Genomic DNA, 14910 nt, shown 5'->3' on the forward strand with positions numbered 1-14910 from the left:
ATCCTCTTTTTGGTCTTGGTTAGGAAGTATAAATAGAGCACACAATTTCTCATTGATTTGCATTTTTATCATATCAGCACCATCTTGTGTTCCACTTTATTCCCACACTGTGTTAGGCTCCGATGTGCAAGCTGTACTAAATCAAAATAGAAGCTGAGTGTAAGGGACTGTACACAAATTGTTTGGGTTATTTGGTCAATCTTGTATTTGCTTTGAACCCTCCCCTTTACTTGGAAAGACATGCAGCCTCCCTGCTAATACCCCCAACTCAACCAATTTCAAGCTTAATTTGTTTATGCAAAAACAATCTGTGGACATGCAAAATCATGAAAAAATGTTGTTGTCTGTTTACTTCTGTTTACTGTTACCGTTCTTTTTCTAGCTGCTCTTTATTTTTTGAACCAAGTGATATAGCACACTTTTTAGAAACAAACTGTCCGTACTAGCTATAGAGATCCATGTCTACTGTTTCTCAAAACTTACATTAAGCTTCTACTGAAGTGAAGTGCATCACCCAAAAATGATTAAAAATAAGTTGGAAGCTTTATATTTTTTATTACACCACAAGGCCTTTTCCATATATGTATAATATTACACATCTTCCTAATATTATCTGATAGGCCAGTGCACTGCACAGCAAATCACATTCAAAAAGGCAAAGTTCAAAGAAAATCACAAAATAGTTTTTACGTGAGCATAAAAAAATAATAATAATTATTACTAATAAATCCAACTACATTTTACCAGAGTCCCAGTGTACTAATGCCTTGAGGTATTTAGCTTAAAACAGGCAGTGGCGTCGTGATGATAGATCCTGACTGAGCCATCCAGTCCATATACTGGTCTCCAGCCCTCTCTTCAGTCCTCTTCCCCATTGTCAGGATCCCTGCTGCTTGGTTCCTGGAGCCTTGGAGGAGCTGGTGGAGTCGGCTCTGCAAGAGATGCTCATCTTCTTTCCGTTTACCCAGAGTAAGGATGCCAGCGGCGGCGTCTCCTGTGAGTGTTCCCCCTAAGTTCTTGCTGCCGGAGCGACACAGCAATGCATAGAGGTGACAGGAGCGAGCTGGTTGTCTGCAGCACTCAGCCATGCTGTGAGCATCACATGCCAGGTGAGACAGCAGCAACATCAAAACCAGCACCAAGACTTTCTGTTGGGCCAAAGAGATTAGTTTACACCCAAACGAACTGATACACAAATATGATCTGCAGGCATAAGTACACAATGTATTTTATTTTGTAAAGTTCATATCATTGTAAATGTGGGCATAGTCATGGCTAAGCAATTTGCCTCAGTCCTAGAGAAATATATTTTTTTATAAAAACTGACACATAAGAACAGAGAGGCGCATGTAGCCTGTAGGCTCATTGGCAACCCTTGTGCTATAGACGACGATAAAAAACACAAACAAGACATGGAAAATACAAATTACAATGAACTAGGTAAATTACTATGCAATAACATTGATAACCCATGCCTCACCCCTCAGATAGTGTTTTTAAAATGCCCCAGTTATGATCATTATTGATCCCTTGAACAGAGTAAGTTTTGTAGAAAAGGACGCCCTGCAGTTCCCTGTAAATGCAACCCAAGTTCTGCGTTTTAACCATGTTAACATGTAAATTAGGATTTCATTCTGTCGCCCCCACGAGGAATTATAAGTAGTGACAACAAAACTGTTGGCGAGTCCACATGATACAAGCCTTCCGTGATCGTGCACAGCCCCCACCCCTCCTCCACACAGTTGCTAGTAGCCAAGGAAGACACGGAGGATTAAAAAAACATGGACTCTTCAGAAGAGGTCATTATCTTCACTCGAGTTTCTGTGTGCGAAAGTCGACGGACGACACAATCTTCTGAGCATACCATACTGAGAAATACAGAGAGAGTTGTGTGGAGCTGATAGTCTTAATTAGCTTTGTAGCAACTCATTTGGCAATGGCTTGAATGTAACGGACATTCATTAATATCAAAAAGTTACACACTAAAGCTTTAAAGTAATCCGCCTGTCTTGGTATATATAAATAAATCTTAAGTAGAAAGACTCACTTACCCATAAATTAGTAACCACCCTTATGCAACTTTAAAAACCACAAATGTGCAATGCCAAACAAATTGCTAGCTTCTAAATAAAAAAGAAATCAAATTTAAGCGGCTTACCTTGTTAGACGTGTCCATCCCAGTAGCTTTCTGGAAGTTGATGGGGAACCACGGCATCTTCCGGCTTGTGTGAAGGGGAGTCATCTGATCTTCTTATCTTCCCAGGGGAAGAAGAAATGTCTTTTATATTGTTCTGTGGTGTCCACACCGATGGACGTCATTCAGGCCAACCACAAACATGACACAAAACCACTAATTCTGCTCTTTGCTCCTGCTCTTAAAGGGTTGATGTGATGCTCTCTGCCATTAATTAGTCTCCTGCGGCAGGTCATCTCCAAGGAGACTTCTCTGGACCTTTAATGAACAACAGGTAGTTCTTTGTGGCCGCATGCGAAAGTTTTATGCAGACATACCATTTTGATGAGTGAAGGACGGAAGTCAATTAACTAATGTGTCCTATGAGTTCTAAAATATAAATATAAAAAAAAAGCCCAGACGCCCCTCCTCAGTGCTAATGACAAGCTCATTCAAAAGTCATGCTAATGAGGTTCGGGCCTTTTTCTCTCGTACAAAAGGTGGCATACTGACATAGCAAGAGCAGCTTTGTCTACCTCCTACACAGAGTTTTCACTTGTGGGGTGAACAGTGTTGATGAATTTGATATTACTTGAAAAAAAACAGAAGCCTTTAGTCTTCTTTTGGGAAGCCACGCGCTTTGGAGAAGGGTCTGGCAAAGCGAGACTACTCTTAGCTAGACTGCTGGGACATAATCTGCTTTATAAACTGTAGAATACTGGCACTCTCATAAGTAAACATGATGACAAATATCTATTGAAAGCAATTTTTGACTTTCAGTGTGGTTTTTTTATCTTTTCATCCTCATTTACTTAATATCTGTTGCCATCTTATGGACAACAGGAAGCATTGCTTTGAAACAACAAACTCATTATTATCAAATAATTGGCCTCCTTCTTGTTTATTGATGAGAATAGAATTTTAGAGCAGAAGAATTAACACATCACAGTGCATCAAAAGCAATCAAAGCTTTTTATTGATTTCTTTAGATTCGCTGTGAAAGCTGGTTTTAAAATGCTCTAAAGCGCTAGTGATGTTTGAATGCGATCGAAAAAGTCACTTCACTCAAAGTCATTCTCTGAAATCATTTTCACTAAAATATCAGTCTGGGTACTGATTGATACATTGCTAAAATGCAAGTGAAATGACAGAGAATGGGCATATACACTATTCTTACATTTGCATGTATCCTCATTTAGAAGCCATTAAAGAGAAATGAACGAGAGGAGACAGAATAAACAATGAAGCCAGTTTTAATGGGCCACTTAAAGGAGCTTTTACAGAATCCACACTCACTTTGCAGTGAAACACGTCAGGTTTATTATTTGACACTCGTGTTGTGGCGCTAACCAGTTATCCCTCGTTCCAGTCCCACATGAACTGGTTCTCCTGATCTGCACCACACAACATCATGTGTCAAATCACTGTATATGTGGAAGTAATGTTAAAAAATAATCAGAATATCAATAGAACTAACAACAATTATTGTTGTTATAATATCAATCATTAATGTCTGTCTGCAATAATTATTTTAGCAATATATGTTCCCTTCGTACATTTTACATACAGTTTACATCTATATTCACTTTGTTTTGTTTCTATTGACAGTACCATGTTTCCTCTAACAGGCAGGGTCAACTATTCCAGTCGTGATTGGCTGGTGATCTCCTCCACTTACAGACGTGGGCTAGCTCCAACCTGGGGACCAAAACACAGACTCACGTAACGTCACACACAGCCCCTGGGGAGGAGAGAAGGAGACCCTGTGGGGAGAGTCCAAGAATGCTAAAGAACTTATATCCTATGGAATGACACTGGGCTAAATGGAGGTCAACACCAGCAAGGGGTGCAAGAAGAGCATCAGTGTGACTGAATACATCAACAGATGTAGTTTGGTTTTTCTATTTAGGCTATACAGCTTCCTGGTTTGTGCTGAAATGGACATCTGTGATGCCTACAGAGCTCAGCCTGGTCGAGCTGCTCTACATTGTGCACTTAAAATGAAAATGGCGTCCTCTTCATTATAAGGAGTGAGGGTTTGCACTTAGCTTTTACGTCTAAGATGGTAGAGGAAGAGTGCATGAGCATGAAAAAATAAAAGCTCAAAGACATGGAGTGAGGTAAAGCCTGTACCCACAGAGCTAGAGAACATAATGGAGGGGCATGTAATTAGCACTGCCCAGAGAGAGAGACAGGGATATCCAACTGCTGAGCACATTCCTATGCAGAAACACACACCACACGTTTGTTACCAGCTGTTACCGTTTTGGCTTTTAACAAGAGAGAAGACAGAAGAGACCTAACCTTCCTGGCTCAGATGGACGATTATCTTCCAAATCCATGACAGAGAAAGGTAAACATGGTCTTTCGAAATGTGTGATTGAAGTGTGAGGTCTCTTCTTCTTTTCAACTTCAGCCAACTCAAACCTGCTCTCAGACTTGTGTCTCACTTCTAACACGACGAGTCTTCCTCACCATTATCATCTCTTTAATTCTCTCAGCCACTTCACCCATCTCCCTTTCGTTACTGGCCTCCAGATTTTCTTCGACACCCTTCTGCTTCTCCATCTCGCTCTGTCTGTCTCTCTTTGGGTAAGATTCTCTGTGGGCACAGGCTGCGGGTCAGCATGATCCCACGGGATCACCGCTGACCATCTCTTTCTCATGGATGGCGTCCAGAGGGCCTGCTGCCCTCTGCTGCTGGCTCTGGTACTGAAACTGGGGTAGGGGTGGGGGTTGAGTATAGGCCGGTGGTTTTGAAACAGTTTGAACCAGAGGGAGCGCTGGTAGCTGAGAATGTGGATGAAGATAAGCCTGAGGTGCTGTCTGGGATTGGGATTGGGGCTGAGTTTGGGACTGGTGCAGTGGAGGAGGCTGTGGGTGGGTCTTGGCCTGAGGCTGTTGCTGTATGTGGACTTGCTGTGGCTGGTGGTGAGGATGGTGCTGGAGCTGCGGCGAAGCCGCTCCGTTCTTACTGAGACCACAGGACTGAGCTGCACAGTGGATCTGACGCAGAGTGTCAAGTGCCTCGATCTTAGCATGCTTCAGCAGGTCTGCCTGGCCCTGAGATTGTGACAGAAAGAGAAGCAGCTTTGTTAACAACACGTAATGATATCAGATTTGAAGGTGACGAAAATAGCAGAAAAACATCTTTGATATCCATTTCCTCAGGGCTGCTTTAAAGCTTGGGTAGACTCTTTATTTTTGGTGTCATTGTGTAATAATTTCATAATAATCTTTCAGCATATTGTAACTCAAGTGGTCTGAGAGAAAACTAGACTTCTGCACCTCCTCTTGGCTCTGTGTTCAGGCTTCAGAAAATCTAGCCGTTGCGGAAGACTTTGGCCAATCACAGGTCATTTCAGAGAGAAAGTGTGTTCCTATTGGCTGTTCTGCACATGCATTACCCGTGTGACAAAGAGAGGAGAGCTGCAGGAAGAGGTCTCACTCTTCTTCAAATTCTGGAGGTTCTACCCACTGCATCTTTAATTTGTATCAGTATTTGAGTTAGATAGCATAATCTAGTTTATGCTACCTTTTTGGCCTGGTCTTTTTTTTTTTTTTAAAGAGTTTAATCTCAAAAGGACCATACGCTTGTTAAATAAAAATTGAATAAGGGTGAAACCATCAGGTAAAAGTGGTACAAGATTTTTTTCTTATTGTGCATTAACTTATAAGATGCAGAGGGGGGCAGTATAAAGCCACTGAATGAAGGCCTTTGGTTGCCTGCCAGCCCTTTATACTGCTCCACTCAGCTAGTGAATAGTGCTGTTATATGGTGATAATGTTATACTACATTTCTGGTCCTTATTTAGGAGCACCCCAGAGATGAATCCCTGCCATATGTGGAGGAAGTGGTCAGGGCAGGCATCCTGCTTTACAGCACTGTCAAGTCAATCTGGGCCACTGCCATGGCTGCCTGCCACCTTAAACTAGCTGTCTCTGCCATATGGAAATGTGGTAGAGTCTTCTTCACAGGCGTTTTTTTTCTCTGTGTGAGAGGTACTTATATTATTAGAACTGGCCAAAAGAAAGAAGAAAAAATCTGACCACATGCTTTTTGTCTCTTCAACTCTACAGTCCTTAAATCCTTGACTCTTCCCCTCAGGCAGCCTTGCCGTCTCTTTCATTGTGTCCAGGCCAACACTTTCTTTACTCCACCATCCCTCCAACATCTGTTCACAAGTAAGTTAAAAACAGTTCTCAAATGTATATCTGTGCATTTTTCCTCCCTCCCTCCCACTGAACGTTCCTCTGGTGTCGGTCTGACCTGCCGTGACAGCTCGTTAAGTTAACATCCCTATGAAGAGGCACAGGCTGACCCGTTCTGCACCAGACTAAAGTGTCCTGTAAATGGTAAAAGAGATGACGTTCTCAGTGCCACAAGGCAGGTACAGCAGTGTGACATATTGCTGAATGAGAAAAAGGTGCTGCCCTGCACACAACAGCCAACGCTCTACTTCCAGGTGATGTTAATATGCTGCAAGTGGCCTTTTACCTGAGCCACTCCAGCACGCAAAACACGAGCATGAATAAGTCATATGTTCGAAAAAACAGACATTATGTAAGGCATGACTCATCAGGCATAAAATAAGACAGCGAGAAGCTGGTTCTGTGCTGCCAGAGCCAAATCACAAAGACACTTGTATTCGGGTACATTCACCCCTACAGCTGGTCTAAAGCTATCTACAGGGAGCTAAGCCAAGCAAGGGCAGCCACCAAATCCCATCACTATATCCTCATTAAAATCTTTCATAATCTCCTACTTGCTTATCAAAACCAGTCTATTCCCTTGATAGAAATTGGACACTCAATAACCAGCCTTCACTGTATATTATTTTAAGGTTGTAGATAGAGAATGGTTTGTGACAGCGGAGCACGAGCAGGACTGAAACCCATGCGTCTCGACTTGAACTGTCATTTAAATGCCTAAATACTTGAACCATCATATATATAGAACAAAACAGACAAAATCTATGAGCTTGAAATCTATGATTTGGGAGACAACAAGAATCAATATAATTTTGGAGCCTGTAATTCTTCTTCAAAAGGAACTACAATATGCTTGACACTACCTTCAAAGCCTCTCTTTCTGTCTCCCTGGTTTTGCTTTTCTCTTAGCAGTGAGGTACGATAAGTGACAGGTTGGTATGACTGGTAGTAACGGGAGAATACCCTCATTCACCATGACAGCTCTGATCTGACTGTAACTGTCAAAGTAAGGGTGGAGAGGGAGTTTGGGAAACCGAGAGAATACACAACTTTTTATCTCACTCTTACTTTCTCATAGCTTCCCCACCATCTACCAGTGAGTGCGTATAGGCCTGCTGAGGATCTGGAGAGGATGACAAGTGAAATAACTGCGCATGGCTACCAGCCTAGGCAAACATGCACCAAGCTTTCACCAAATGTTCAGTATGAGACACAGCTTACAACTGAAGAATAGGGGGAGGAAGAGGAGGAGTTATGTTGACACCAAGATGCCTTCATGTTGAGAATGTGGCTCATCGAAGAAATTGGAGGACTAGGGAAGGACGAAAGAGGGAAGTGTGTGTTCGGAAAGACAAAGCAGGGATGGGAGGAGTTCAGGGCTTATGGGTAAAGACGGAGTGCGGGTGAGAAAGGGATTATGTGAGTGTCCACCTGTTAAACTATTTAAGCACATACGTTTCTAAAGTGTGCAATTAAGCTTACTTAAGATAAACCTTGCTGTTGCACATACGGCTGCTGTATTAGTGCAAGGAAAAAAGGCAGGACACAAATACCTTTAACACTGATTTATTATTGTTATAGCTATTACCTTCACTAGTGCTGAAACATTTAGTCAAAATGTAGCGGTAACAGTTTTGATAATAATTTAATCATTGAGGTCATGTATCAACCTAGTTGTTTCCGGTGTCCTAAATTTGAGAATTTGCAGTTTTATATAATTGTAAATTAAATCTATTCAGACACTTAGTCTGAAAACAAGCAATCTAAAGATGTCGCATGATTTCTGGGTACAATTTTTTGGACATAAACTATAAATCAGTTAATTGAAAAATCTTTCTATCTGAAAAGACAGACATGAAAAGTCAAAGAAGAATAAAGCAATCAAACACAAGGAAGCTTCTTCACTCAATACTAAATGATTTCAGGGTGATGAGATAAAAATATCCTGGCTGCTGTGTCCTTACTTAGCAATGTAGTGTTTTATCAGTGCTGGCATTACCACCGTGGTTCATAGAGGTAATGAGATGAGGGTTACCTTATCTCACCGTGTCACGGGGCAGACCGGAACAAGAATGCATTTTGCTGAGGATCATCTTAGAGGCAAGTCCAAGGGACCCAATGTACCCATATGAGGAATAAAAGTGCAGCATGTGTGTGTCTACAAACAAGTGTGAATAATCCTATCATGTCTTGTCATGATAGTTAAATGAGCAAATAAATAAAAAGTGTGTTTGGTAACAACAGTAATTAATTAGGAGATTAAGGGATTAGAGAGGAGGCCAATGCAATTATCCCAGAGAGCTTTCTTAAGACACCATGTAGTTATCTCAGCAACACAATCTGGGATTGCTTATCCAGCTGATTATAGTCTCCAAAATAATCTCACATGTTGACATCAATCAAAGGTATTAGCCAGTACTTTACACAAACGTATAAACGTATATAGAGCAGTACAATTATAAGGGTCTTTGTTGTGCTGAAGGCCACATGCCAGGTGTGGTGCAGTCCATCTCACCTTGAGGACAGTGATGTTCCAAGCATAGCTCTCCATGGCCTTCTGAAGTTTGCGGCCTTTCAGACCCTCCTTTGCTCCAATGCGATGCAGGTCCTCATGGAAGTCCAGACCTGGACACAGACACATACATTACATGTCAATACACATTATAAACTTAAAGTTAAAAAATTAAAAAATATAAATAAATTATAAACTTATCAGTAAAGCTAAAAACAAAACTGCAATGCAAAAAAATGACATTTCAGCAAGACAAAGTCGGTCTTAGACTAATGTATTTATATAAAAATTGAAACTAAGTGTACAGACACTTAAGGACTTCACTTCACTTCACTTCACCTAAATACAGAATTTGGCTTTGTATAATGTATGTCTGTATTATCTATAGTTATTGTAATTTGTTTGCCCCACACCTAACTGTATGTGTATACGTGCATGTGTATGTACATATACATTTATATATCTCTATGTATGTATACATATATACATCTACTGTATATGCATGTGTACAAATATGTGCATTTCCTTTTAATTGCATATATATTGTGCATTGTAGGGAGGTAGCCAGAGCACAAAAATATTTAAGTATAGGAGTTATACACAGAGTGCATACCTCAGACAAGGATGGACAATCTGTTCAATATGTTCTTTTAGAAAGATATAAAATGCCGGACATCAAAATACCTTTTTAACTTCCAGTACATTAACAGTAAGTCAAGATAAAGTACCAGAATGTTCTTAATAATAAAAAATCATTGAAAAGGTTTCTTAGTTCTGCACATTCAAATCCAAATCCATGAAGTTTAAGTAAAATCTGTTAACATTAATCTTATCTAACTAACAAACCAAAAACATAACGAACCCAATGAAGGTATTACTGATACAATAATTTGCTTGCTTTTAAGGTCACTTTTTTCAATTTTGCAATGTGCACACAAAGTCTGTAGAACAAAAGACATCTAGCCAGCTCCTCAGATACACCTTAATGGCCACAATAGCAGTTTACCATACAATGTGCTGCATTGCTAATGGGGATAAAATTGAAGTCATGCAACGCAGGCTAACCTTTAATTAGTCTATCAGTAGGTCCAGCTTTATTTAGCCCATGCAGACCATTACTAATCTTCTGGGCTTTAGAACAAACTCCTCCTAAAGCTGTATGTGTCAGCCTGCTTGCCAGGCGGTTCCTGACAACTGACCTTATGCCACCCCATCTTTGATTCATTGCAAAGACATTGAAGACACATAATATGCTAAAATTCACAAAAAGCGCATAATTAGAAGTCATTCCTTCTTTAGTCCTCAGCTCTTTTCAGTGACTAGTAGGCAGATACCTCCACTTCCACCGTTGTCAGGAGAAGTCTTTCTTAAATTGATTTTCATTGGAGAGCAGGATAATTACATCAGCCCAGTGGCAGCTTGTTTTTTGAAAATAACTCTAGACTCCATCCTTGTTCAAAGGGAAGAGATAACATGTATGTAACAGAGCCATATATTATTGAATAATACAATTATTTGGTTTAATATTCAGTTACATTGTCTCCCACTACACAAAACTGTTATGTTGTTGTTCTTAGAGAGTATCCTGATCAGGGCTCAAAAGCACAAATGTCTATAAACGTGTTCATTCATTCATTCAACCAACCTTTATTTATTTAAACTTGAAAGCTCATTGAGGAGCGGCCCTCATTTGCAATGCCATCGAGTAATTAGAAAGACAACAACAAAAAAAGCAACACAAAATTGTTTAAATTGTCCAAAAGGCACAAGTGAGTTGATTTTAAGAATGTGCTGTAATTTGTTCTAGGAGTCAGGTGTACTAAAGTTAAAAGCAGTTTTCCAAGTTCAGACCGAGCTCGTGGAACATGAAGCAAAAGTCAGTCAGCAGAGCGAGTCTGATAATGTCCCTCTGAGTAACAGAGAAGTCCTGTAAGCTAAGATGACAGTTTTCCAACAATGGCCTTATAGATAAAGAGATACCAGTGAGTATCACATCTCTCTTGGATAGAAGACCACCCAACACTTTCATATAAAATACAATGATGTGTACCATAGACATGACCGGCTATGAATCTCAAGGCAGAGTGATGCGCTGAGTCCAGAGATTTAAGAGTTGAAGAGGATGCATGTCTACAACTCACATCACCATAGTCCAAGACTGACATGAAACTGCTTCAACAACCCTTTTTCTACAAAAATGGGGGAGATGCTTTTATTTGTGTAGAAATCAGCAACATAATACAGCACTGTGTCATTCGCGTACAGATGGGCATGTCAGTTTCCTAAAGATTAAATGATATTATTAATATAGATGGTGAAATGAACTAGACCTAAGATTGAGCCCTGTGGAACACCTTTTGTTACTGTTAAAAATTCTGAATTGTAGCTTTCCAATTTAACACATTGTTGTCTCCTGATAGGTAGTTCTTGAAACAAAGCCAATATTATGTAACCTCTGTAAGAGTAGGACATTATCAACTGTGTCAAAAGCTTTGGAAAGATCAACAAATAGTGCAGCACAGTGCTTTTTTAAAAATCGAAGGCTGATACAATGTAATTTACGACCAAAGTAATAGCAGTTGTAGTACTGTGCCCTGCTCTAAAGCTGGACTGAAATGGGCTTAAAATCGAGGCTTTAGAAAGAAATACTTTTAATTGATCATTTATCAGAGATTCCAAGAACTTTGACTGACATGGCTTTGGATATTGGTATATACATTTAGTTGTTGAGATTGTTTTTATCACCTCCCTTATGTAGGGGTACAACATAAGCCATTTTCAAAATACTGAGAACTATACTGGAGGAATGAAAGATTGAAAATATGAGTTATTTGCTCTGAGATAATATGGGCTGAGAGCCTAAGAAAATAGGGGTCCAAATTGTCCTCTCCAGTACATTTCCTGGGATCAATGGTAAGGAGAGCATGTTTAACTACACTTGAGAAGACAGGATCAAGGGTAAATGTATGCTTGCGATGAACAGTGAATACGTTGTCATCAGTTGGAAGGCGATCTAATCCCCCATTCTCAAAAAGGTGACTGGCAGCTACAAAATGTTTATTGAAGACTAATCTCTTTATGGTCAGATAATAGACAGTCAATGACCTTGATCTGGGTAGAAATCAAGGAGAAGTTGATACTTTTATTATAATTTACAGCTTTCCAAAAATGTGCAGGGTTTGAATATGAGCTAGAGACTAAGTCCAGAAAGTACTGATATTTGGCTTTCCTTATCATAGATGTGCATCTGTTTTTGAGTTGTCTGAAAGCGGTCCAATCGGAATGTGCACATACTTTATACACAGGCCTTCTGATATGATTCAAAGCACCAAGGCAAGGTCAGCGTAGAGAAGAACATTTAAACATTTAAAAATGTACATTACAAATGTAATTTCAGAAACTTGACATAATTGTACGTTTCGACACTCACCACAAGAACATTTTCCAAAATAATCTAAAGCACACTTAAAACAGATCAAGAGGTCAAAAAGTAAATACAGAAAATATGATCTGACTTATCAGACTCAACCTTGCAAAAAAGAGCCAGGACCCCTGTTGTTCTTTAATGTCCATATAATTGGTAATGTAAGACCATTGCAGAATATCTCTTTCTGAGCCTAAAAGTTGTGTTAACAGGGTTTAGGGCTGATTTGATCTTGTAATCTGGTGTAGTTAATGGGCTGCTGCTGGTGCAGAGCTGAGCCAAGGCAATTACAGGACAAGGGGAGAAATGCAGACAGCGAGCTGAAGAAGAGATGAAATAAGCTGGAAGCAGCTCGTCGCAAGCTTCAAGCGTTTAATTTCCTAATTATTAAGCATTTCATTCCCCTAACAGTCACACAGTTGCTGCTCCTTACTATCACTTAAACCCATAGTAATAAACAAAATGTGGGCCCAATGGCGAGACGGGATCTTGTGCTTTGCTTCTCTACTGGAGAGAGAGAGAGAGAGAGAGAGAGAGAGAGAGAGAGAGAGAGAGAAATCAGTTCTTAGACAGACAGGAGGACTGAGGGGACAACAACACGTCTTTTTTGAGTAGACACACATGCAAACACAAAACACTCACACACCCCTCAGTAAAGCCTTACAGTCTCTGCAGAAAGGTTGTTGTTGCCTTTGTAATGAGTACTGCAGCAGAAGCTCTTATCCTCCAAACACACATGCACAGAAAAAGAGACAGCTACAGGCAGAGAGAGAGGAAGGTAAGTAAATAATACAATCAAACAGAATCTCCAAACAGGATCTGATGAACAGTAATGATGAAAACAAATATGGGAAAGGGGGTGAGGAAGAGATACATATAGCCAGATCAGTGTTTTATTCATTTATCAAGGCACACACACTGCAGAGCCCAGGCAGAATATCATAATTGTGAATAGAGAATGGGATTTCCAGCTGCTGATGAGCTGGGGGAAACGACAGTACAAAGCCAAAGGAAGATTAGGGAGGGAGATGTCTTTATCCCTTGAATTTCCATGGTAATGGAGTCAAACCATACCAACAAAGTTGGAGTGGTCAGTTAGAAGAGAGTCTTTGCATGGAGGGGGGCATCAATAAATACGCACGGTTAGGCTTGCAGGAAGGCAGCAGCCCCCAAACTAATACCGTGAGCTTGCACCTGTTCAAGGTAGGATGCAGGGCTATATTTAAAAAACACACCTGAACGTCTCACAACCTAATACACAGAGATGCATGCTATCAATAAATTAATTAAGCCCAGCATCTATAGCTCAAAAGATTTTATCAGTCTAGTTTAAAATGTTCAAAAAAGTGCTGAAATAATTAAGAAAATCCTTTTGGAAGCTAGTGGAGCAAAGGATAGTTAGGAAAAGGAGTGGGAGTTGTGCTCTCCATACACAAACAGATTAGATATGCGTGCAGACACATAAGCTAGTGTACAGAGTATACAAATAGACACAAACACACAGTGGTAGCATCTGGAGGTGCCACAGTGTGCATCCCAGCTGTGTATCTGCTCCCCCATTAGCGGTGTGTGTGTGTGCGTGTGTGATGGCGAGCCATCAATAGTGCCCAGGGGGGATCATCCAGCACTTCTCCATTCTCATCAACAGGTCAGCTTCACTGCCCAAATTAAACTGATTAGCTGCAATAATGACCAGGTGTAAACTGAACACAGGAAGGACAGAGGAGAGGGAGGAGGGAAGTAAGAGCCACAGCAACCCAAAACTGTCCTGCATTTCCTTTTCTCTTCTCCTATTGTGTGAGTGGTGAATCTGCCAATGTACCTGCCAAACTCATTCCACGTTGCTTGAATTTAAAATGAAAGGCAATTTAGGAGGTAAAATGTTAGTGCTAATGTGTCAGGCCCAATCAAAGGCCTTAAATTAAGCTTAGTTGTGCGTACACACACACACACACACACACACACACACACACACACACACAAACCTTGTCTTTCTCTAAAGCTGACAGCCTGTCCTCTAATAGCACCTTTTTCCACTTCCCAGCCATTACACCAAAATTATACCTTTGGCTTCTGGATCAATCATAGGGACAAAACCTTCAATTCTATGCAAATCCACCATTTCCTTCTTCGTATGTCTCCACTCTCTTATTCTAAGTCTGTGTTCAGGCTGCTGCTATTGTCATCCTCAGTCTCTACATAATCATATGTCTTATGAGATCGGTTCTGAAGATTCAGTGCTTGTCATAGAGGTAGATTCATGCTTTGCCAGCCATCACAAACAAAGATGCAGCATTTTGTTGGGGGTCATGAGTTCATCCCAATGTCCTCTGTTGTGTCTCTGCTCTCTACAGGATAAGGAATGTAATAAGTCACAGCCTAAACAAGACAAAGACAACAGAAGGAGGGAGACAAAAGCCCATTTAGGGGAATGGGTTGTTGTTGTGTGTAGCTTTTCAACTTGTAAACTTAGATTGAAGTACTTTAGCTCATCCCTCCCAACCTTTCTACTTATCACATATTCAGCATCATGAAGGTCAAGCACATTTTAGAGCAGTTTCACACATATTCTCCAGCAGCTCTGGCATT

General features: G+C 40.5%; 2 protein-coding genes across 2 annotated transcripts in view; both read right to left on the reverse strand.

Moving 5' to 3' along the window:
* Window positions 1-557: 557 nt before the first annotated feature.
* On the reverse strand, window positions 558-2812 carry hcrt (hypocretin (orexin) neuropeptide precursor). Its single transcript, XM_031312752.2, has 2 exons — window positions 2159-2812; window positions 558-1148 (listed from the first exon to the last, which is right to left on the reverse strand). The coding sequence occupies exons 1-2, from the start codon at window positions 2240-2242 to the stop codon at window positions 777-779; spliced, it is 456 nt and encodes a 151-aa protein (XP_031168612.1). The 5' UTR covers window positions 2243-2812; the 3' UTR covers window positions 558-776.
* A 596-nt stretch (window positions 2813-3408) lies between these two features.
* Window positions 3409-14910, reverse strand: part of si:ch211-210g13.5 (inactive phospholipase C-like protein 2) — a 71175-nt gene continuing 59673 nt past the window's right edge. Inside the window, exons 5-6 of the mRNA XM_031312394.2 lie at window positions 8901-9010; window positions 3409-5236 (exon numbers count right to left, since the gene is read on the reverse strand). Coding sequence (XP_031168254.1) covers window positions 4796-5236; window positions 8901-9010 — 551 coding nt within the window. The 3' untranslated portion in view covers window positions 3409-4795. The remainder of the gene's footprint in view (window positions 5237-8900; window positions 9011-14910) is intronic.

This window comes from Sander lucioperca, chromosome 21, assembly GCF_008315115.2.
Source record: "Sander lucioperca isolate FBNREF2018 chromosome 21, SLUC_FBN_1.2, whole genome shotgun sequence".
NCBI classification, from domain to species: Eukaryota; Metazoa; Chordata; class Actinopteri; order Perciformes; family Percidae; genus Sander; species Sander lucioperca.

Bases quoted from the DNA above. Each gene is read 5' to 3' on its own strand.
- hcrt (XM_031312752.2), bottom strand. From the start codon at position 2,242: ATGACTCCCCTTCACACAAGCCGGAAGATGCCGTGGTTCCCCATCAAC. The intron at 1,149-2,158 runs GTAAGCCGCTTA...TTGGCCCAACAG, and splicing joins GGATGGACACGTCTAACAAG to AAAGTCTTGGTGCTGGTTTT.